Genomic DNA, 25,842 nt, shown 5'->3' with positions numbered 1-25,842 from the left:
CTGTGGCTTTTTTATTTTTCCTCCTTTTTAAATCAAATGGATTTGCAGTCTACAGAATGACTCCTGAGAAGTTTTATTAAAGCTGAACCATCACGTCAAGTACAAGCTTATAAAGACAAATTCTTTGCGTGTTGCTTTTCAATGCATCTAATGAAACTAAAGGGTAAAGCTACAGATTAAGGTATAAATATTTACCTTTCTGCAGCTAGGATCGTTCTGGCATCTAACCAGAACAACTGGAAGTAAAAGCTTTGAGATGAAACATTCTTCAGTTGTTGTTTCAAATAATTCCAGCTCAGTTTGCAGATTTTTTTTCTTACATCACAGTCCTATTTGGTAGTAAGCAAGGGGGGCTGTCCTTTCATTTGACATCTCTAAATACTTGTTATGTTTAGGTTATAAAGGCAGAGGCAATTAACGGAATAAGAAAAGCAACGTTACCTTTTCTGTACATGTTCTGCATCCTCTTTGTCTAAAGTTAGCAGGAAGTACAGCAGACTGTAACAACAGGAGGCTAGGAACTTGTGTAGATTTTCACTTAGGATGCAAGCTTGATCCAAGAGCTTATTTATGGCACACAGAACAGACCCAGCTGTGCTGTCGGGTATTACAACCAATCCAACCTGTATTAAAACAAAAATCCCCGAGTTCATCACTTTATACACGAGTTTTTCTGTTAAACAAACATCTAATGCCAAATGTTGCTATTTTTCCCTATTATAACAAATATTACTTTGTTTCTCTTATAGTAAACACATACCGCTCCATTTTTTAAATTCCTATTTTGCTTAGAAATTGATACCCAGAGCAAAATAAGGTTTAGAAGTATTTAAGCCTTAGCAGTCACCCCCGGTTAAAGAAGGGCTATCAGAAGACTTGTATTATATTTTACAGAGATTTTTTCTCATTCCCCAAACTGAAAATCCTCCACCCAGAAGTCCGGATAGAGTCACTCGCTTTCCTACAACAGCCCAGGCAAAACTTTGAAGCACCCGCTGTTTCTCCAGATCCCTGCAACATGCAGACCTCTCAAAACTGAACTGGTTTTTGCGTGTATGATGTTGCGAGTTAGAAAGAGGCCAAAATCTAGAATCAAATCTTGTAAACCACCGGCTTTCAAATAAAAATCAATACAAACAGGCAGCTAACAGCGACTGTAACCACATAAGAAAACCCGTGTCTTGTGCCATCCCCCGAAATAAACACATCACTCATCTCAAATGTATTCAGAGAGAAAATGCTTTAAGCCTTCCTCTGAAGGGTGGTGTGGACAAAAAGAAGCTTTTGGACAAAACAGGTCTTTCCTTTTAAGCATATATCATGGGACAGAGCATCCCTTCTCTGTCTTCAAACAGCAGTGAGCAGTCACTGAGGCAGAAGGAGATTCAGATTTACTCTCCAGACAGAAAAGCTACTGGGGGCCACCAGGGCTGGTCTCCGTAGAAATCTGACGTGCTGGACAGGAATGGGAGCATTGTGATCGGGGTTAAATGAAAGCTAACGAAACACTGTGTGCCCACAGCTGGGGTGATGCTCTGCTGCTCTTAAAGTATTGGCTTGAGTTTGAATTTTATAGGCATGATAAAATATGTTTTTTTAAAAATACACACATTACTAGCGGGGCATCGATTACCTCAGTAAGAAATTAATTTAAGGAGTTTTAAAGTAGCCAAATTTGCTCACCAGCACATACACAGTTTTAGGCAGAGACGGTTCACTCAACAGGGTCATCTGTTTCTTTTAGGGAGGGGTTGCTGTTGTTTTTAAAGGTCATATTTAAGTAGCTCGTACTTCTTGATTGGAATATATCCCACTGGAATGCTTACTCACGTGGGGTAAGATACAAAGAGCAACGAAGGGTTCACACTTCTGAATACTTGCAGTATAAATATAATATTGCGCTTGGTGCATTTCAAAGAGGCTGTGATTTAAGTCAACCCCCAAAATCCAGAAAACGGTGACAGATAAGCCAGCTCCTATGGAAGCTCTGGACCAGTAATTTTTTAGTAGGCTGTGGGCATTTGTCAGATCACGTCATCAGGGAGTGCAGTGACAGGACAAGGGTAATGGTTCCAAACTTAAAAAAATAATAAGTAAAACAAACCAAAAACATAGAACCAGAAACCTTTCATTTATGGCTATCTCAGCTTGAAAACAAGTCAAAGTGCTCAGAAATCAAGAAAAAAATCTAAGTTTAGATAATAAAAATTATCTATTATTTTTAAATTTTTGTCTATTATTTTAAAATGTAAAATTGTTGAAAAAAATTGTAAAATACTGAAGTTATACACAGATTATGTAAAATGTGGAAGAAAGATACTTAAGGGTTATTGAGGCTACTACAGAATCTATCACAAGGAAATTAACGCAGAAAACAAAATATTACTTACCAGATATTTACAGATGCCAGTCTGGAGAATGTCGAAACACTGACTTTGCGAAGGTATAGTGGACAAGCTGTGACAAATCATCTGTTTTAATGAAACAACAAGTTGTAGGTAAGTACTTAAACATGCAACCAGCGACCATTCACTGTGTAGCCACACACTTCGCTGACGAACCTAAGCACAAAGTACCTATGAGGACACAGCAGCTTTGTCTCTAGAAGTATGTATTTTTGGCAGTGTCAACATAAATTGTTCAGTGTTTAAAGAGAGGATGATCTCTACCATTAATTTTGTTGGTAGTTGCTTTTTTCCTTTAACCTCTGTGACAGAAACAGAAGGCCAGAAGTACTCGATTTGCCTACAATGCCGCGCCAAGGCTACACTGCCTTTCCTCTGAGCTGAAGAAATTCAGAAAACAACTCCCAAATACTACTAACAAGCGTGAAATAGCAAGAAGGAAACAAAATAGGACAGGAAAGAAATCTAAAGGAAGAAATTAGCAAAGATCCACTTGCTACTACTTTCCCTCTATGTCACTAAAAATATTATATTCATAGTTGATACAAACTATATGATAATACCACAAAGGGGAAATCTTGTTTTAAAGAGCTGCCAAAAACTTTCTGGTGCTTATATTACCCCACCACAGCATCAACTGAAGCCCACAGAAAGCCATGTGAGCAGCACGGGGACATCACCAGTAATGGCCATCCGGTAACTGCCAGGAGATACAATTTTCTCCCGCTCAAAGTCTCATGTCCCTAAATTTACAAATATCTTGACTAAGCAAAAAATTTCCTGTAAGATACCTCACTAAACGAAAACAAAAAAGGACCTAAGAAAGCTTTCACAGAATGATCTGAATTGAGCGATACAATTTGGTGATACTGCGCTGGCTTTGAATCTTAAGATGAATTGGGAAACTCAAGACACCTGGACAAAAACACTAAAACAGAAAACCTCACCCACCCTTTGTCAAAAATAAAAGCCTGCAACATTTTCATCTGAAAAAAAAAACCAAGCCTAGGAAAAGAACCATTAGTTCAAGGTATGCAAACAAAATTCAAGCAATGTGGATGCAGGTGTTGGCTTAACTATCCAAAGAAATGGCCAAGCAGTGTCGTTTGTGGTGAGACAGAAGCATGCTCGGCTTCCTTCAAAACTAGATCTCACGTGCTTCTGGCCCTGCTGCAGCTGGCCAAATTCAGGAGATTGTTAACACGCCTGCTCAATAGAAGAACATGGACTAAAAGGCTGTCACAACATCGCTAATAGTGATTGGGATTATACAAATCATTGTGCAAGTATTTTATTTCACTGCTAGGGATATTTATAAGACAGTTTTGTAGACACTCTTGCACTGAATACCCTTATAATTGGTACTACAGATGTATTTAAAACATAAATATTATTAAACCTGCTGCATCCAAGATATGGCACTGTTTCTGCACACTGGCATTTGAAAGTGATAAAATATGAAGCACGCGGGAGTATTCCCAAGGAACACGCTAAAGACATTTGCATTTCAGCAGTGTCAAGGACTGCAGTAAAGCTGAGACAGGAGGTTACCGCTGGGGATTGTCAAGGGCAAGCCCTGAGCCAGCGTGACCCAGTATTTGCATGAGTAACACGCGCACAAAAGGTAAAACCACGCTGATGAAACGCGGCGGCTGACAGCTCGAGGCTGAGAAACTCTGCCAAGACAGGAGGACTGGAGTAACCTATGGAAGAGATTGCATGGGTCTGATGATAACAGACGGGGAAATTCAGTGGGGAAAAAAAGTGGAAAGTCGTGCCCATGGAGACTAATAAAACTTCTGTATGCAACCAGGAATTAACAACTGGAAATGAGGCGAAAACTGTGCTGATCATGAGGTCACTGTGATACAACCACAGGCAAATAGCTTTTAGGATGGAAAACCAGAGAGGATGGCAATAGAAGCGCCAAGTGCTACCAAAGAGACGTTCAGCACTGCTCTGTAAGACCCTACTTACTAGGCCATTTCTGAAGTACCATGCAACATAAGGGTCGCTCCTCACTGAGAAACGTGAACTCAGACTGAACAGTGGTGCTCACGGCTGGCTGGGGTACAGGCGGGATGGAAATTAGTAAGGACAACGATGAAAAACTTAAAAGAGGACATTCAGGGGACTTTCATTGCTCTCGAGAGCTCAGGAAGTTTACCAGAGGAGTACACTACATGCTCGTGATTACGTGACACCAGACAGTAAGTTCAGGAGATCCCCTTTAACTCAATACATGGTCAACAAATTGAAGACTTAGGAGGCAAATTCACCTGGCCCACCCAGCAAAACGCAGTTTATTATTAATAAAACCATTATTAATCACACCCCCCCTTAGGACTTCACCCCTGGAACAGCCCTGCCAGTCCCTGAAGGTCCTCCCTTAAATGCCAGGTTGCATTTCATGAGGTAAAATTTGCCGACACGGATTTTTCCAGAAGTGGCAAGGCAAGCTGGCATCACAACATCAAACATCAGCTTCTTATGAGGGTTGTGGCAAAGTGTAGAGTATTTGGCAAGTTGGTTTGTCAACCTTTCAGATCTTTCTGACTCTCAAAACAGCACAAGCGTTCCCTACACCCAAGCTTTATTTTCATACAATTAAGTGGGAGTGGTGAGCCTTTGCAATTCTATAAATTAAATCCAGCTTGAAACGGCTTTCATAACAAATACATGTTATAAAAAGTGAAACTGAAACATTATTAGACATGGAAATGAAAAGCAAAGAAAACTTAATTATCACATGAAAATTAGTATTTTTCCTGACAATTTATTTTCCTTAGGCAAGGGTTTGCATGATGTTTAATTTCCATAATAAAATGTCACAGCTGATTCATTATTTTACATTTGATTAGCATTTATCACATTTTTGGAGCATTCATAGATTGGTTTTGGACTAAAGCCAGGGCAATTTTGTTTCAGGGTATTACTGAGGTGAATGGACAGGGAATGAGCATTTTTGGATCACTGGGGGGGGGGGGGGGGGGGAAGGGAGGGATGCCTTTTTGAGACAAGCATTTTATGACAGGTTTGGTTTCATTTCTTGTTTTGTTTTGTTTTTAATTTTGTCCGAATGCCCACTTGAGCAAATTAAGTCAAAACCAAAGAAAAACATGCTCTGAAATGCGGGGATTAACACTTATTATGCAACAAATACCACAGGCTTCATTGTTCGCTGGCAGCTTCTCGAGCCAAGCCTGATCCACCAGACCAGCCCAGCCCCCCAGCGCACCACCGAGGCCCTACACCCACAGCCCTGGGTTCCCTACTAGATCTTGAGGCAATCACCACTACAGGGAACTCCCTGCTTGTACCAAAGACATGCTCCAACACCAGCCAGCTAAAATGGAGGGAGGGAGGCAGGGAAGGTGGCCTGGGGGTGCTCTCTGGGGACCCTGACTGAAGCCATGGAGCAGAGCCGCCATTTTGAGAGGAAGGCACCTGCCAGGGCACACTCGGCCCTCTGACAGGAAAATCCTTCAGAAAGTGGGTTTTGCTCGGCCCCCTTGTCCCTACACTCTGTATCAGGTCTCGGAAGATGGGTCAAGTCTCTCGCTAGTTCAGTCATCTTCAGGTGGATGAGTTTTTAAAACGCATTTTTGCTGCTGACAGCCAACCTAGCTGACCCCTAATCCGATCTGAAACAGGCTTTTTGTGGCTCTAACCTACAGACGAATCCGTCAGCTTAACACTGCTCATCTGTTAGATGCTCTCAACTCCCAAAGACAGAGACAGGAGGAAGCCCAACCTCAATCTGAGCCCTCATGGCAAAAGCAAAGAGGATAACAGATGAACCAACAGCAGTGCTTTGTCCATGTGTTTGATTGTTCCCACTCCCTAACTCACTCAGGGTTTCCCACAACGTGATAGATTCTGGGCTCAAAAAGCCTCCAGGGAAATATTTTATCAGCAACTGCCCAGTGAAAAATCTGTGTATTATTTCAAGTTTAACCATGCTGCCAAGTATTCCCTTTTTCAAAGAAAATTACTGACTTTCCGCTGAAGAGACGCACAAGTATGAGCGTGGAGAGGAACCAAGCAGGCAGGAAAAATAATGAACGAAGTGTTTTAGCTAGCCACTGCACGGAGCCTGACCAGAGCCCCTCTAGACCCCAGGGCAGTGATTTTATTCTAAAAGAAAGTTGGCAAACACCAGTCGCTATATCCTAATGTGAACTTTAAAATGCATTTTTCAACTCACGTCAACATCCGCTTGAGAGAGCGGTAACTAAAATACAACAGGGCTGTTCTGCAGTCAATTCCCAAGCCCTGGTGAAATGCCTGTTTCAAGCGAGACCCCACCCCGTGTAACATGTTACTGCGGAGCGTGGAAAACGAGAAGTTTTCAGGTGATGGGGCAGGCAATGAAGCTTGTTGTCTGAAGCTAGGCCAGCTTCTCCCGGAGCTCCCTGGCTTATCAGACAGTGTACTCCCTTGACAGGTGCTGCTTCTCCTTCTGAAATAAATTGATTTGACAGGGCAATATTAACAGTGCCCTGAGTTGTTGAGAAAGCTGCGTACAACAAGAGATCTTTGTTCACCTGCCTTGGCTAAGCTCACAGGGGCGGATGTGAAAGGTATTCCTGATTCAGTGACTCAAAAAAAAAAAAAAAAAAAAAAAGCAACACAGAAAACCCACACGATCACAACAACAAAACAAACCCAGAAAATAAAACCTAGGTTAAAAAAAAAAAAAAAAGAAATGCAGTCTGTGGCAGAACATCACAGAGTTGTGCAACAGGGGAAAAAACACCGTGTCTAGCTTTACTCTCAGGGTAACAGAAGAGGAAGACAGAAGAACTATAAAGAATAAGAACATATATTATGTTCTACATCTTGATACTGTACATATTTCCAAAGATTAGATGGATTACGAAGCATGGTTAATGTCCAATTACTGGCTTGGAAACGTGAACTGCAGCACACAACCCCAGCAATTGCCTACACACAGGCTCCTAGACTGTGGCATGCAGTCTGACGTTATACCTATATTAAAAGTCAATGAAACCAAGTGAAGTTATCTTTATTTGCCATGGGACACAAATGGCTAGGTGACAATCACCACTGCTCACCTGCTGTACAACAGCTTGGTCATGTGTTAAAATCTGGGTCCTGGTAAGATTTGGCATGAGGAGGCAAAGACCTATTAGCTGCAGTCCTACTCTCTTGCTAAATGACAGATTTCTCTACTATTTCTTCCTTTCATGACAAAAACAGGGTTTATACTCAACAGTTAACGTGCTGTCTAGAAGGAGATGAAACCACACCTGAAAAACAGCAAAGGTCTGGTTCACGAATTTGCCCCCTTTCCAAACAGAAGAGCTTGAAAACGCTGAAAACCATACACCTGGGAAGCTAGCTTGGCTCAAAAAGCCTGTTTTTTTGAGCAAATTTAGTTTAGGTATCACAAAACAGGATGTGAATTTATAGTATAATGCACAGTAACTATGGAGACATTAATTCACGTTAGCAACACGCGGTAACGTATCAGCTGCCAGCGATAAAATGGCCCAAGACATGCTGGAAATACAAGATACAGGTACAGTGAAGCTCTGGCCCTAAATACTGTTATTTAAAGTTTTATATCTTAAGAAAATTATGGCAGACGTCTTTAAAAAAGAGCTGTTGGGATGCATTCAATTTATTTATGGACTTTCTCTGTTTTTCTTTGGAACTTGCACTACTCTTCAAGAAAAGGGCATTTTTATTCCTAAATATTAAATTTGGATATGATTCATCCTTATGAAACAGTAATGGGCTTATACTGAATCTCTCCCCCTTAAAGAAGGTAAAAATCAGTGTCTTTTTAGTTCAGACTATTTAGACTCAACTGTTTTTTCTCTCCAGTGAATCTCTAATCTTGGTATCTCAATAAAGTCTACAAGCTGAAATCTTACAGGTATTTCAACTCAAAATTTTCATCTTAAAAATACAGTAATTTCTGAAGTGTTGACTTATACTTATGGCTAAGATACGGCATCAAAACTCCACCTCTTACTTCTAAAGGTCGACATCCTCACAGGACTTCAATTCATACGCATTGACCTGCTGTCTGTGATTTGTCCTGATTTCCCATAGCGTGTCCGTGCAGATACAGCCCGCACAACTACCTCATTTTAAAACTTTTCCACTTTTGACACACTTTAGCATATTAAATTACATACGTCCCAATATTTTTGAAATCCAGTCTTCTCTTAATAGCTGAGTTTACCAGTGATTGCTCTGAAATGTTTTGCTATTTTATTCCTTCAAGTCAACTACGTGCTGAATATAATCCCAGAACCCAGACTTCCAGCAGGACCTCAGAACAATGGTTTGCTTCCCCCCCCCAAGCATTCAAATGTCACAAACATCAAATATTGTAACGCCAGAAATTATCATGTATAAGCTGTTACCTTGTTAATCTGTTCCTTTCTGGTGGCACTATTTCATTTGATTCTGATGGAGCAATTCAATTACAGGGGAGTGAACAATGTTACCGACAAACACTATGGGCACAGTTAAAATGAACCAAGTCTGAAGCCCTTCGGGCTGCAACAATTTATTCTGGAGCCCCATCTATTTTAGCTGCAGGGATATGATTGTAAATAATTGGCTTTAATAAGGCAGAAGTCATTTTAAGTATAAGTTGCTCCAGAAGATGAACCAAGGTTTCCGCATTTACATTTCAGCTCTTTCCGACAAAATATGAAGATTAACCTTTACAGTCACACCAAATGGCATTTAAAGGGGTGCTTTTCTTGACGATTGCTCCTCGAGTGAAAATCACCATTACCTAAAAGCCTCCACACAATCAGGAACGTGGCTTTTTTTGCAGTATTACCGATTACTGCTCTCTAGACAAAACGTCCAACCAGCAACCACCTCAGAAGGGTTTTGTTACAAGCCACTTGGGAGCATTGACTCCTATCAGGAGTGCATTTGTTTGGTCTTTTCACCAGTTCTGCTTACCCGCTGCACTCGGTAGCATGTGGTTCTGTTACAACGAGCTCGATCTGCCATCTGAAAACGCCTCCAGTCACTCTTTTCCTTCACACCTGGTTATATACGGCTCTGTGCTTATCCACAGCCTCTTCTCCTTCAGCTGCTCATTTCCAAAAACCGTACAGGAAACCACCACTTGTGGCTTTATGCTTTTAGCAGAGCACCAAACACTAGCCAACGGCATAGACAGAACTAGTGGTGGAGGATGGATGGCTAACAGATTCTTCATCTTACCACCGATGACCAAATTCTCATTTATTCATAGGAAACCAGGCTGCTAAACCCTAATTCCACCAGCTCTTTATTTTCACCCACAATAAAACAGATTTCCTTTAAGAGAAAACCCTGAATTGTAACTACACAACATCAAAAGTCTTTTAGAGAGACAACTCTCAACATAAATAGAGTTCAGGACACTGCCTGCTCTGCAGCTAATGAAAGGCTGGTTTCATTTACTAAATATTTTTCAAAAACTACTACAAATATTTTGCTTAATAATACAGCACCACCATAAACTTGCTTATCCAGCAAAAGAAAGAGGAAAAGATGCAGTATTCAGAGGCTGTGCCTCTGCTCGGTTCCACCAAAAGCCACACCAGAAGCGTGACTAATTAAAGCTGAGTTTATTATTTCCTGTAGCACTTCATCTAAATGAAATTATTTTCTGCAACAGCTAAAAAAATTAATCTGAAATTGTATCAATGAATGGGGGACAGCACTGCAGATATCTCACAAGAGTAAAAAGCCTTTCCTCTTACCGAAAAGCCAACAAACACCATGGCATGCACCTGGCCCCAGCATTGGGAAGGCACCTGGTGCCTCAGCAACTCCCTGCCTAGGCGAGGGAACAATTACAGAGAAATTTCTCATTGGTATTTTTGTTTTCTGACCAAAAACTTGAAGACTGCTGATCGTTGCATGTTTTTCTCCCACCTGATGGTAAAGTCATTGAGGTTTGAAAGACATTCACCTTTACGACAACGGCACCAACACCTTGAACTACATCCACTTCGAAGAAAGTGGTCTCCAAACCCTCACTCCCACCCATGCCTCAGCCCCAAACCCGATGCACTTCCCATCACATTTGCCTTCGTATCATTGTCATTCAGGAGTTTCTAAAAAGATCTTCATAATTTGCTGGTAGTTGTCTTCTCCCCAGGGGCTGCTGCTCTGTTTTTTTGGGGAGAAGAGCAGCTTGCTCCATACCTGGTGGAAACTATTTGCTCTGTAGAAGGTATTCCTGGCAAATCTCGAGGAACTGAAAGGTTTTTTTCTAAGCCTGGATTTAAATATTTTTAAATGGTCCAGCCTCTAAGTCCTGAAGTTCTTCTGGACTACAGTCCCTAGAATATTTTGTTTTCAAACTGAACACAAGCAGAATAGAGCTCAGTATGTTTGAAGCAGGAGAACACTCAACAAGGAACAACACAAGGAAAAGAGACCCCTCATAAAATTTACTGAATGAAAAGTGCATCGTTTGCTTATGGTCAGCCACCAGAACCCCAAGGTCCTTCTCCGCATTGCTGCTTTCCAGCTGGTCAGCCTTCTGGGAACCTGAGAGAACAACTTGTATCTTTCCCAAGAAAAGGTACTCAACCAAAGCAAGTTTCTGCACATGACAACTCTTCTTACTGGCACCAAAGCACCGAAAAGATTGTGCTAGGAGAAGCCTATCAAATTTGCAAGCAGAAACCAAGGACACAATCAAGCTATCTATAACTCAACTACTTGACTGTCCCCAGGTGAAAATATTCCTATTGCGTGGTCTCTCAACCAGTTTTAATACATTTGTGGAAGAAGCAAAAAGGGGAAAGAAAGAGGATGCAAGGGGTGGCATTTTCAAAAGCAAATAAAATATACATAAAATCCTTCTGATGTATGGGATTACTCTAACTCTCTGAGAAAGATTTGCAAGTGATCCCTCTGGGGAGTTGACAGAGGAACAACCCTGTGCTCTGTACAGAACAGGGAGAGAAACACTCTGGTCTTCCAATACTGGAGAAAAGCATTTTGCTGAAAAACACATCATTACTGCCCAGAGAAAAAAAAAAAAAAAACGAAAAAAAAAAGAAAAAAAAAAACGAAAAAAAAAAGAAGGAAACTAACTGAAGACAGGATATCTAAGGATGTGTGTCAATCCTGGTACGAAGTAATAAGTTTACTTAAAATAATTTCCTACAGAAAATAGCACATATGCAATACATGCTTTGGACTGTCATTAGCTTCAGTAGATTATCACTTAAACTTTACACGTTCAGAGAAAAAAACCCTATGCTGCTTTCTTGAACCAAAAAAGACCAAAATATATCATACAGGTGTTACATTCTTCCTTTCTGTACTCGTGACAAAATTCATAAATACCATAAAATTGACATGTCAATAAAGTATGATTTCACACCTTGAAGTGGTTTCTGTGGGCTAAGCAATAAAGAGTTGAGCCATAACGAAAACCAACATTTACCTGTTCTGAATAGTCTGGTGGCTCAGATCCCTTTAGAACCAACAATAAAAGCTTTTAGTTTTCAGTACCTAGGACCTTACAAACAGGTACCAAATTCACAGTGACGTTTCTAATCCAGTAAACTTTGATTGAAGATTAATCAAAGTTTAAGCATCAGAAGTTATTCTAAACCATCAACGCCAACTTAATATTACATCGAAGTAAAAATCTCATTTAATGCCATTGTTTTATAGTTAACAAAGGAATTTCTCAAAGAAAACTCTTCATAATTAACACTTTTACAACTAGCTTATTTTTGAAAGCCAAAATGTTGGTCTTAATCTTATCGGTATTTCCCACTGAGGTTTCCACCCATTTTTTTCTTTATGAGCACTGTTCTGCATACCACATCTGAACATTCACCTTTTAAAGCAGCTTCCTTCAAAATATTATCCAATAGCTTTAGGAAAAAAAAAAAAAACAACATTAGCAGCTTGATAACTGTAATATTTTTCATTCTTTTTCAACTCATGACAATATTTTAGGCGTCTGTGGAAAATGATAGAGAGCATCTTGAGTTTGAATGCTGTCAGTTAGGATTAGCGTTGATGTATTACCTCTGTCACAGCCCAGTGGTGTAAAAACTGGTCCAGATCTGTTAGGTAAAGACGGACAGGTGAAAGCTGTGTTTGGCTAATGTGTGGTTTTCCTCTAAGGCCCTGGAGACTAGTCAACTCCTCTCTCGAAAACCCTAGAGAAAAAGAAGCAGGACAACAGCATCACAAGGCAAGCCAAGCACTGTGCTACTTTAATACCATCATGGAAAAAGAACTGTCTTTTAAATAGTGTCCACATAACTGTGTGTCAAAATACAAGTTCTGATTTCCAAAAGAAAATATCTGTATTTTAACAATCAAAGGAATACAAGTTTAAAATCTAATGTGGTATTTCAAGACAATACAAAGCCCACATTGTATTTTCAAGTTGCTTATCTTTAAAAAAACAAAAACAGATATAACACAAGACAATTCACTAGGTGTTCACAGTAACTCAGGAGCTTTCTAACACAGCCTCGGGGTAAAAAAAAAAATAAAAATAATTAAATCATTTGGCTAATTATTTCTAGCCAGGTATTAGACGTTATGGTGAAACAGAATTACTGCTCCAAAGCAGTCACTTCATTTTTGCTTTCGTTTTCTGCATCATCAATACAGCTGCCTTCACTGCTTTATAAAGAAAAGGTAATTTTTGAATGCCAAGTGGCTGTTCCGAATGATTCTCTTTAGCACAGGGCAAGTCACTGGGAAACGTTTCCAAGTACCTCGGTGCCATTTTAACCACTGTAACTTCTCAAACTTGCATCACCGCAGAACAGAATTATTTTTGTATCTGGGTAAGAATATAGCAGCAGAAGTCGTTCTGTTCACATGACAACCACGGGCAGCTCACTTCAATGTAGTTTGATTACTTTATTCTGATGGAATGTTTTTAATGGCGCAAGTGCATCCACAGGAAATCCAAAAGGCACTCATTTGTACTGCTATGAACCAATAAAATGCGTTCAAATAAATCGAGAAATTTCTCATTCAAGCCATATGCTGAATATAGATTTTCCTCATTCTTTCAGCAGAAATCTGCTAGACATCAAGAAAAGTAGGCAAATACTCAGCCCAAGTGGCAAGCGAAAGCAAAAAAAACAGGGTGTCAAAAATCAGATCAAGATAAAAAAGGATATACCACAACAAAAAGAAGCACCAATATTAGAATTACTCTCAGGAAGTAATTACTACGCCATTTATTCCAAATTAAATCCAGCAATTGACTAACAAAACAAAATTTCATTTTGCTAATTCTAAATTATGACATTGACATGGATTACCTATAAGGGTTGAAAACAAGAAGCTGAAATAGTCCACATCGTTCACTGAATTATCCTGCACTTGGCACTTCCAGCCCGCAAAGGATGATCTACACAAAACCAATAGCAGATAGGTTATTAAAAAGCACGTAATTAAGAATTCACAACCTCCCTGCATAATGCAATCAATTAGCATGACTAAATAGTTAATTTTAGCATTCCTGCTTCTCACCGCTGTTGTCAGAGTAGCATTTTGAACAGCTTCAGAAACAGGACCTGGCTTTTTCAAGGCAAGTAATATTGCATTTGTGCCCCTCCACGAGCTTAGGTTGTTATGTAGATTAAATTACCGAGGTAGCAAATTTTTATAAATGCTGGTATAACCTTTATGGCAGTGACAACGGCCAACACACACGGCAAATTCGATTATTTTTATTTCCCTTATTTGGTGAAAGTCATTATAGGACAAAGCTGGGCTGTTTTTTTCATTATATCCACTAATTTTGATACAACTCTGCAGAGGAACAATGGATACCATTTAAAAGCAGCTTCATTGTCTACTTCGGAGCAGCTAAAGCTATTAAACACAGACCTAAATTAAAAACTTTGCATAGAAAGGAGCAGTACACAAAGACAGCAGCAAACCCTTCATTAAAGCCGCCTGACACTTCACTTTTTAGGGGCAATCCGTAAGAAGACGACTTTTGTTTCTCCAATTAAAAAGCACACATCCCTGCGGAAGCTCAGAGCAAACGAAGACGCCGTCAACTGGGGGTGCCTTGCCTGTGCACCAGCACAGATCCAGGAGAAAGCCAGAAGATGACAGCAAGTACCTGGGCACACATTTTCCTCAAAATGTGCATTATTCAAGTTCTCTTGCACTTCTGCTGTAGGCTACTGACCCAAGAGACTGCTGCTCGACCTTCTTGCAATTTGGCTAAATTTCAGTGCCTTGGAAAGCAGCTTCCCAAGCCAGCTATCTGCCTCGGATCACTTTTTCCCAACTCCTTTCTGCCAAGCACCCCAAGTGGTTCTGCCCATGGGTAACAGAGCTCTTGAAAGCTTGCTTCCCAAAAAGTTTTCACAGCTCCGTGTTTTGGGAATAAAACCATCATGAATAGCACGTGGAGGCTGGTACCCTCTCATCTCAAAAATGACACTGGAACTGAGAAGCAGACTCAGCAGCACATCGGGAACGATCAGAGGCACGGGAACAGCATCCCCACTAGGAGGACTGCCTACACTAGTGCTCTTCAGCCTGCAAACATCCCAGAGAGGAGGTAATCGAGGTCGACAACATCACAGGTGGCATGAAGACACTGAATACAGACTGAGTGCTCACTCCTCGCATGGAGAGGGTAGGGGATTGCATGAGAAAGCTAGTCAGAATCAAGTTTATAATAATAAAAAGGTTTCTGTCCCATGAAACAGAGAGCAGACTTGTCAAGTTCTTCAGTAAAAGTCCAGTGAATGCACAAATTTTACACAAACTCCAGATAATGGACAGAAACTCACCGCAGGCTAAAAACCACATAAACCACAATAAGATCAGGAAATCCCTGAAGATAAAAAATCATTCTGGGGGGTTGGGCTGAGTGCCAGAGCTCCGCTTACCCTGTTTGTGTTCTTTCCTATGCACCTTGCTTGCAGCCTGCTGTCCAAAACAGCGCCACTGCTCTTAACACCTTCCGCCAGCTTGCACGTGTGTAAGATCCTGAAGCTTACAGCTCGATGTCCAGAAATTTTCCAAACGCTTCACCAGTTTTGTTTTGACACCCGTATGTGGCTATTTTCACACCCACAGAAACAGGAGAGGTGTTTCAAGCATGCCGTGGTAGGTGTCACTGATGTGTAAGAGGAGAGAATCGCTGCTCTCCTGCCCTGGGAGCACGGACCCCCACCCCTGGCAGAGCCACTGAATGCTTTTAACACCCATCTCCAAGCAGAGCTACGCTGACACACGCACATACAAAAGCAGGATCCTGAAATTCAATTACAGTTTACTTTTTTTTTTTTTTTTTTTGAAAAGCCAAAGCTATTATACACATGAAAATAAGCCTCGATGTTACAACAGCATTAAGGCTAAAAATACTCCAACACTCGATTTAGAAAGTGACAGAGAGAAAGTTGCCTACAATCCTCAGCTTCGCCTCTTTGTGCGTATGCTTTGGAGTATGGTGTTGTGTGTCATTTTCTCTAAAAAAAAAATCTATTGTGTCATTTTCTCCAAAAAAATAAAAATCTATAAAAAATCATGCCTCATTCAAATCACAGCTGAACGGATTTATCAGGATTACGCAACGAAGGATGCTCTGACCTGCTCCTGCCTTATTACCTGCAACATGCACAGCACATGAGGCATGAGACGGAAAATAAGAGAGAAGGAGCTCACAAATTCAGGTGAACAAATAGGTTTTAGGGATTTGACTGGATTGCACCGTTATCTGCATTCTCAGATGCTATATAAGCCAAGGACCTCTTAAAATTGGAGGACTGGGAGTCAGAGGTAACACTTCTCAGAGTATCATCACATTAGGTACTAATTTTCTTTTAGAAAAGAAAACCCTATTATTCACAGTGGAGGTTTCTCTCCTGCTTTTCTTCCTGCTAGCAATTGCCAAAACCGCAACAGTTCAGGAGTGAGTAAAAGACTGAAAAGAGTAACAGCTGTGGAGCAACATAGCTTCAAGTGTCCTAAAGAGCAGCACGCAGACTCACCTGATCTCCAGTGCTCCCCCTGCACTTACAGTGAAAATGAAGTCTATCCTTTGCTTTCGAGACAGAAAAAGCTAAATATTCTGAAAAAATCAGCTTCTGTTTCACTGTGAATTCCTAAATTTAACAGGCACTTCTGTGTTTCATGTTTTTCTTGCCTCTGTTCCTCATCTGTAAGATATCACCTCCCCATCTCCTACTGCTGTGGAAAATACAGCACAAAATCCCAGAGAAAGGACATCCCTGTTTTCCAGGTGAGGTATGGACATAATAATATAAATAAAACATAGAGTCTTCTACTGCAGGACAGGGCCAAAGGCAAAGCACAGCATTATGAAAATACTCCTCCACAGTGACCATGCTGCATTTAGCACACACTGGAGCATGGAAAAATAACCTGAGATCATGAAACCAAAGAGAACCAGGATCTCACAAATACATCAGTAGCATTTTAAGACTAATACCCGTGCCTTGCTAGTATTTCGAGTGCAGGACCAGCACTACAGCATGAAGAAAGTTTATTTAAACTAAGAAGTCTGATCAATTATCAATGCCTCAATTACCTTTGAATCCAAGTGTCTATAGCAGAATTAAAGCTACTCTGTTGTGAGATTCGTGCTAAATCAAACCAGAAATAAGGTAAAGAACACAGAACAAAAGAAATTTAGTTCTAGAACAGATGCTGACATACGAAAACCAGATTTTTTTTTCTCCAAAGATCTTAGCTATGTATTTTAATGCTAGTACCACGGATAATTAAGAACTACGTGCATGTTAAAATGTTTAAATGCTCATAAATTAAATGTTAGACAGTTAACAAAAACCTGATTTACAGATGGGAAAGAGGTGGCAAGCTACCGTAACCTCCTTTTTTTTTGCATACGTTTTTCCTGACAACGGCAGCCTGTTATCAAATCGCATGAATGAGACCTTTGCAGTCAGCTGCTGCAAACCTGCCTTAACTGTGCTGAATTCCGTGCTGTAATTTCCATAAGGTGAGCTGCTCTCCACGAGAACAGATTTCCTGAGCTGTGGAACTGCCCCTTTAGGTAACCTGCTCCGTACACCTAATGGTATGAAAAGAAAAGCTGAATCCAATTAACTTAAAAATCACCGATTAACTTAAAAATCACCGCTGCTCTTGCTGTTAGCGTAGCCCGTGTTTCTCAATGACAGCAGCAGTTCAAAGCACTACGTTCATCATTTCCTGCTAACGTCTAACTCCAGATGGACCTGGACGCCTTTGTCTGTGCTGTTATTTTCAATTTGGGAGTGTATCGCAGGGTTGCAAGGTAAAACAACTCCGAAACTGCAATTTATGCACAAGCGCTGATTTCTCAGCTACGTCACGTTATCCTCGTGCTGCCTGACCTAGACTAGCTACCAACTGATTTCTGGTTCAGGCTTACGGTGCTGGTGGTGACATCCCTAATCATAAGGAGTCTGAGTAATTTAAAGGTCTCCAGTAGAAGAACTCTGCTGAAAGTTCCTCATTACACCAAAGTACTTTGTATGCCCAGCGCCACAGCTGTGTAGCACGATACCCTTTATCACCTCTGGGTCTTCCACCGGGAAGAACCAGGTACTGCACTCAGATGTCTTCACTGATCCACAGAAAGTGAGTAAAGAAAAGGCTTCTTCTTTCTTTTGACTTCCTATTTGTGTGTCACAGACCATCTGTAACCTCTCAACACAGTGAGTCTAATACCAGCCTGCAGATTTCATCTATCAAGACGCAACCGTTTTGCTCCTGCTACAGGAGCAGAGATACTGAGACACTTCAGGGATACTGCAAGACCCTTCCCTGGATCTGAGAGGACTCCATTCAAACTCATCAGCACATCACTCAGGGGTCACTGCCCGAGCCCAGAGACGCTGCTCTGCTGACTAAAGCCCTTCCAGGACAACACTGCCCAGGTATCTCCTCTAGTGAGCCTCCCCAGAGTTGTTAGGAACCTCATGCTTTACGTACAGACCTGGCTGCAAAACCAGTAGCAACAACCATTCAAAATGGTTAAGACACCTGTAAAATATGAGGAAAAGGAACAACTGTGGAGTTAGCTGGTCTGGAGAGCTTGGCAAGCATTGCAACACACCCCAAACGTTCCCATGTTCTCCTTCTGGAGAGCTATGTGCACATAAATAATGAAACACACTGGAAGGAACAAAGCCACAAGGAAGTACCATACCAGAACTGTTGCACCTTTATGGAAGGAAAGCATAAGACATTTTCCTCAACTTCAGCATACACGGCTGTAAAATCTGTTCTTTTTACAAGTTTTGCATAGTTTAATTCTGTTTAGCTTTAACGAAAACTGATTTCAGTCACATGAGAGCACAGCTGCAGTAACGTCTAAGCTCAGGTTCTTGCATCAGCTTCATCAGACCAGTTGCATGTCACACTGAACGAGGATCAACACTCGGTTTTCAAACCGGTTTTGGAAGGGACAGGAAACCAAGGCTGCCGCACAGATGTTGGAATGACAAAAACTTCAGTCTTTGAATACTGCTCCAACTGTGTCCCCGTCTCCCCGTCATTCACACCAGCTCGGTTCCAGGTAGCACAGGGCTTGAACACAAACTACAAGAAAAGGCAACGAGATTTGCCTCTCCCTTTAATACGCTACCATATGCGGACAATCTTTTGTTAGTGTGTGTGAGCTGCTTTTTGTTTCTTTGTTGTTGTTTTTTTTTTAAACTTCCATTATGTCTTTTCAAGGATCAAGTGTTTCCATTTGGAGATGTGGCAAAATACAACAAACATCTGCAAGGAATTAAGAGGGATTTGGAGAAAAATATGAATCCTATTTTAAGAAAATAACAATTTGAGCTATGCATTGTTAAAAGTAAGCTTGTCAGCTACTCATTTGCTCTAGGGCTGCAAAAGTTGTGTGAAGAAAAAAAAAAATTGCTTACCCATTATAAGTGCCAGCCCAAATCAGAAGGAACATTCACTAATGAGCACAAGGCATTTACTGCCTGCTGCAGTTTTAAGTGCAGCAATGTAATTCTTCTCCCCTCGGTTAGGGGATATCAAACCACAAACAAGGACCTGGAGACAAATTTAGAGGGCTGTGTCCTTAAACACGAGCTTAGCATTCTCCTTCCCAAGCGTTACACTTCACCTAACAGCGAGCAAAGAAAAGGAAACTTGCTGACCAGATCTGGCTGAAGGAACGAGCTGTAACATACCTCAGGATCTGACTGTCAAGAACTACGGATCCTTCCTGATCCTACAGCAAGCAAAACAGATCCATCTTTTACCCTTTGGCCTCAGTGGCATCCAGTCAGGGAAATGCCCGCTTTCTGAAAGCACATCTTTCTTTTTAGTTTACATTCAACAGTGCCTTAAGCACTTGATTACCTTTTTAATACTCCCCTCCTCCATATTTGTGTCTAAATTGAGGGGTGTGGAAATAGAGCCAGAAAAAGCCCTTCACAGTGAACACAGACTTCATTATTCTTACATTTTTCTTAATACCCTATTCATAACTACGATGCCTTCTTATACAAGTATGATTTTCAGCTTATTCCTCAAGGTGTATGAAGCTGATGTTCCTTTATACCACTTGGAAGGGTGGTGGTGTTTTATTTTAAATGAGGAAGAACCTCTCATTCGCAGCAATGGGTTACAATATTCTCTCCAGTTTCTGTCCTGCTTGCAAATGCTTTTTGGGAATATAATGGGAATGTAACATTTTTCTTGCCTACAACAATGCATTCACTAAGTCTTTATTAAAGTAGCGTGTGGGCTCCCAGTTACCTACATTTGCACTGGCCTCCTCAAGCCACGCCATCAAAGGCTGCAGACCCCATAACTAATAGTATTTACTCCAATAGGAAGTATCTGCAGAAAAAAATTAAACTCCACTATGGCCCTAGAACATCTGAGTAATTATGTGGAGAGACAGAATTTTACATCTTTCAACCAACAGATGGTCGAAGTCCATTCCAGTTCTTTCTGAGCACCAGATTCCTGAGGGTAGCAGGAACCAACGTGCCCACTTCCTTGATGCGATGCCAACTGAGCTCCCTCGTTATTGTCTGGAAAGCAACAGAATGTTTTAAAGTCAGTCTCTCTTAAGGAAATAGTCCGTGTGAAGTGATGACAAGCAGAATGCACGTTATCATCCCCAGAGTTATCTCAAACCTATGAAGTCTGGGAATTCCCACACGATTTACGTCTTGCTTGGAGAGAGCGCTCAGCTTCTGTGTATGGCCCTCATCTTTCTCCTTTTTCTACAGGAATGGAAACAGCAATTCTTTCTGAGACCCCAGCAAGGAGAGAGCCCAACAAGAATAAGAAATGGCTGCTTGAAGCCATTGGAGCCACTTCTGAATACTCCACTTCAAAAGATAAATGTTATAAATTAATTGCCTCCCACACTTTGTTTCATTTAAATCTAGGCAGTGAAATATTATCTGCCCGATTCTCTTTCTGTTACAATGAATTAATTTCCAGACACTCTGTTCCAATACATAAAAGCTTCTAAGAACTTGTAACTATTATGGACAAACAAAGCACATAAATTGCATTTATGTAATTCTGCTGAATAGATTTTCCTTACTTGTATCTGGAGACACGTTAAGAGGAGACGGAGAACTTGTCCCATAAAGTCAGCAATCTAATATCTTAGTTATGATATTTGATCACAAGGTCGTAGTCTACATTTCTTCATCTGTATTTCATAGAATAAAATCCATCATACTAAGCACTTGGATTATATATTAACTAGCTGAAGTATCCCACCTTATACAAAGCAGAGGGCCTTGGAAGAGCATCTGTCATTTGATCACCACAAAGACACTAAGAACTACCAAACAAAACTCCTAAGTCTACCAAATGGTGACAAGTGATATTCCTCTGCAACTGTTAGCTTTTGATACTTAGAGCATATAGAAGTTCACAGAATGACAGAATTTCTAGGTTGGAAGAGACCTCAAGATCATTGAGTCCAACCTCTGACCTAACGCTAGCAGTCCCCACTAAACCATATCCCTAAGCTCTACATCTAAACGTCTTTTAAAGACCGCCAGAGATGGTGACTCCACCACTTCCTTGGGCAGCCTGTTCCAATGTCTCACAACCCTTTCAGTCAAGAAGTTCTTCCTAATATCCAACCTAAACCTCCCCTGGCACAACTTTAGCCTGTTCCCCCTCATCCTATCACCAGGCACGTGGGAGAACAGACCAACCCCCACCTCACTACTGGAATTCCAAACCTAAGCTCCACTTAGACGAAACATTCCATATTCCCTGCCCAACACATTTTAACCATTCTTTAATTAGTAGAGAACTACTGTTCAACTATTTACAAACTATTCCAATAAATCAAAAATATTTTTTCCATTAATTCTTTTAGAAACGTGGCACATTGCATCAAGACTAAAGCCTGTCTCAATACTTCAGTCCAAGTAGTGCCACCTAAATAATGAAACTCCACCTTGCAGATTCAGTGCAAACACTTAAAAAACACTTCCCGTATCCTTCCATTTGTCTCCACAAATTTCAGCTTGTCAGAGCCTTAAATCAGAAGGTGACTCAGAGAACTTAACTCCTTCCAAGAAGTTGTTACCTCTCATTTCTCGCACTCTGAGGTCACAGGCTGTTCTCGTGTTCCTCCACACCCTTCCTCGCCCCTGTTGGTGTATGAGAACAGGAGTGGGGAGAAGGATTTGTACCCCGTAAGTCTGGCACACCTCCATCTCTCAAAACCCTACCTGACTGGATTTAAGGTTACTTACAGCTCAGGACCCACACAGCAGGCACTGAAGAAGACAGGGTGGCTCTATTTAAGCCACCATCAATTTCAGCACGGTCCTTGCCCTGTGCTATCTGGAAGAGCTGTGGTGCACAGAAGCCAAGAGCATCGCAGGAACGCTCGTAGCCATTTAACAGTATAGGTAATCACCCTCCCATGCTCAGAAACCTTCTCGTTATTTGTGGCATTACCGTCATCATCATCTTGATTCTCAGCACACAGAGCCCACCACGGTCAGCTCCTGCAGCCCAGCTGGCTATTAATTTCACCACCACAAAAATTAAAGATGGAAATTACAGGATGCCTTCAAAATCCATTTCCAATTAACAAAAACTTCCCAAAGTTAATATGCGGTAATTAAATTTAATGTTTACTGCCTGGTACCGTGACGGGGCTGTGGTTTAAGCCATCTGGATACATTTACTATCTACTTTTATAGTTTGTACACACATGCACACACACGAAAGATATGTAAGAGCTTCTTCATCTTATAATGATTGTTCCTGGAATAGCTGTAACAGTCTTATCATCATCTGTATGTACTCTCATCAAATCCACTTTCATGTGGCTTCTCCCTGGCAAATATACATAGGTATGTATGTGCATTTTCTGATGCGTGTAAGAACGTACATGATCTGCCAGCCAGGAATAGTGTGGAAATAAAAGCTTTAAAAGAAATTAAAAACAATTGCCAAATACAGCAGCGAGCCCCTGATGCTGCTGAATGCAATCTATTTAAAGTGCGACAGATAAGCAGGTGGCTTAGAAGAAAAGAGATTTACAAGAACTCCCCCATCACAAGACTGAACGAAAAAGGTAATGGAAGAAAAACAGTGCCATCTAGCGACAAAATCATTTTTATTCATAAACGTGATCTCTGAACGGACTGATTTGTATTGGTTTCCTTAAACACCACCATCATCTGAAACTACAGAAAATGTCCCATGAACCACACTGTGCCGCTGAGCTGTGAAGCTGTACACATTTTGGTACAGTGCTGTTCACCTCAAGAACTCAGACGTTTAATTCAAAGAATCCTAATGCTGTAAATGACTACCAGAAGTTACCAAGTCCCTCTTGCTTCCTTTAAGGCTTTACCTCTGCCATCCATGACACCCAGACATAAATATCTGCTGTGAAGCACATTCTATACCTCCTTCCTACAGTCTACTCCAGCATGTCTCTGCTTTTGGAAAATCTCGTTAGCACTCGAAACAGATGATTTTCTCCCACTTAATATTTCTAACCCTGCTAAAACTGCATTCTCAAATCCCTTTTCAACAGCCTTTTACTCACACAAAGACAAGTGCCCCCTCCTTCCCAGTCTTATTTGCCTAACAATGCCAATTTGTTAGTCATCCCCCTTTATCACAATTTACAGACTGTCATTCTTCATCTGCTCTCCTTTAGATTCAGTCCAGTTTGTCCATATCATTACCTAAAAGCAAGCCACGAAACTGGACACAATAATCCAGCCAGGCTTCGCTGATGATGAGAGTTAGAAAATTAGCTCACGTATTCTGCAATGACAGGTGGTGAAGTTCTTAAAGCCCTGATAAATTTCAGATCTAGTAAATGGACGACTTTTTTTTTTTTTCTTAACTGCACTAATCCCTTCCCAAGCAAAAAGATGCGTCAGCCTGTTCTGTTCTCAAGAAGTTAATATTAATTGTTACTTATCTCAGTGTTTTTGCATGCATGGTGGCTAATTTTAGCCACCAGACAATGGTCCCAAAGAATTTTTTTGGACATCCCCTTCACAGCAGCCACTAAAATTTCTGACATCATTGTGGTTCTCCGATTCTTAAAGGCATCCTATGTTGAAATTCTGACCATAAAAATCTATGATCAGGACCATAAAAAAAAAGTTTCACCTACATATTAAGAAGCTGAGCAATAACTGAAAAAAAAGTGAAGCTTGTTTTCAAGTGCTTTAAAATTTCTACCACAAACTTTCAAGTTGGCAACCTAGGTGAGAGTATTTTCAATGCTGTTACATTCACTTTGTCTATAAAAAGGTTATTTAAATCTTTACAAAGGTTTGCATTATTTTCAGATGTTTCTGAAGAAAATTGATCAGATTCCTTTTTTAAAAAAAAAAAAATATTCCTCTTCACACTGTGGAAACTACCTTACCAAAGAAAAACGATGCTCAAATCAAGATTAAAATCTTTTTCTCCAAGCTTCATTTTTCATAGTTATTTCAGATCCACTTCTCAGGTAGATAACCCACAATCTTTGAATCCTACTTTGTTTAAAACATGTTCCAAATGCCATAAATTAAGATCAAAAGACTCTGCACTTCTGAAAAAATTAAAAGTTGCTCCTCCTCCTGCATTGCCAAGATGTAACCTACTTTTGGTAAGCATGCCGCCCCCCAGCAGTCTCTCTCATCTTCTGCCAAAAGGCTCAAATGCCTGCAGCCCACCTGCACCTTTTTGATAATCTTCAGCTACACTATTACTGTAAAAATCTCCCACACTGAAAATCAGATAAGATCTAATAAAAATAAAAAAAAGCAGCTTAGTGCTTATTACCATCTTCAGTTCTCACAATGCCTGCCTTTCAGTTGGTCAGTTTGTCACTGCATTTGTAGTATATGGCAAAGAATTATTATTTTTTTAAATAAAATTGGAGATCCATGTTCCCAAAACTACACAGATTTTCACTTTTATAGCAGTAACACATTATATAGAGAGTATTATAGATTTTATCACCATCACTTTAGTCACCTTACATGGCGATTATCAACAGGTCTGTATCTGGCAGTACATCGTAATTCATACAAGCCCAACTCCTATTTATTTATCCAAGCTCCAACAAAAGTGAGGAATAGAAAAAAGCAAGTGTACTTTTTCCAGAAGCAGCAAAGCAAAATACTGTAATGAAATCTCAGCAATCCTTCCTCTCGCTTCTGCAGAACAGCAATCTCCCCCCACCTTCATAGTCTAACGTGCTCAAGCCAAGAGAAAAACAACAGGTGTGTGAATGATTTCTAACAAGACACTCGCCTAGCAACTACAATTTAGAGTTATTTAAGTGTGGTAACTATAGGAGGAGCAAGGTTGAAAAACTTTAAAGCAGAGCAGAACATGAGAATACATACTGGTTGGTTATTTTTCCCTACAAACACCGTGAAGTCAAAGCATTTACGAGGTCAAGGCTAAGCGTTTACGAGGAAGAGCTGCAATCCGTGGCAGAACAAAGACCACCAGTGATAACATTCAGGGTAGAGGCTGCTCAATACTGCATAGCCTTAAAGGTAAGGGATATGATTTTGATATCAAACACTGCAGAAAATCAGTCAATGTAAAGTGAAAGTCTAAGAGTAAAATTTGACAGAAGCGTTAACTTTCCTCCAGGTACCAATTTTTACATTCTGTGTTATCTTTTGTGTTTTGAAGTAGCGCAAACCACTTAGGAAGTTCAAAACGTTTTTCCAGCAACCTAAACACGGGTTAAGCATTTTACCTCATGCGCAGTATCCCAATAAGAGTGGCAGCCAGCTCTGAGGACATTCTTCCCATAATACAGCAGCGACTCAAGCAAGCCAGCAAGCTGGCAGGGAGGCAGGGCAGGAAGTACACCAGCTGAACCAGCCGCCGCTGAGCCTCAGCTGGGAGCAGAACCAGAGTGCCATCTAGCGGGTCTGAAAACAGACAAAGAATGAAT

General features: G+C 40.7%; 1 protein-coding gene across 3 annotated transcripts in view; it reads right to left on the bottom strand.

Annotated features, from left to right (window-relative positions):
* Positions 1-25,842, bottom strand: part of TEX10 (testis expressed 10) — a 49,347-nt gene that overhangs the window by 1,809 nt on the left and 21,696 nt on the right. For all 3 annotated transcript variants that reach the window (XM_084510156.1, XM_084510158.1, XM_084510157.1), the window contains exons 9-13: positions 25,642-25,819; positions 13,715-13,803; positions 12,453-12,586; positions 2,391-2,471; positions 442-623 (exon numbers count right to left, since the gene is read on the bottom strand). In XM_084510156.1, coding sequence (XP_084366282.1) covers positions 442-623; positions 2,391-2,471; positions 12,453-12,586; positions 13,715-13,803; positions 25,642-25,819 — 664 coding nt within the window. The remainder of the gene's footprint in view (positions 1-441; positions 624-2,390; positions 2,472-12,452; positions 12,587-13,714; positions 13,804-25,641; positions 25,820-25,842) is intronic.

Source organism: Aythya ferina (assembly GCF_964211825.1).
Source record: "Aythya ferina genome assembly, chromosome: 2".
NCBI lineage: Eukaryota > Metazoa > Chordata > Aves > Anseriformes > Anatidae > Aythya > Aythya ferina.
This window is presented reverse-complemented; position numbering and strand designations above follow the sequence as displayed.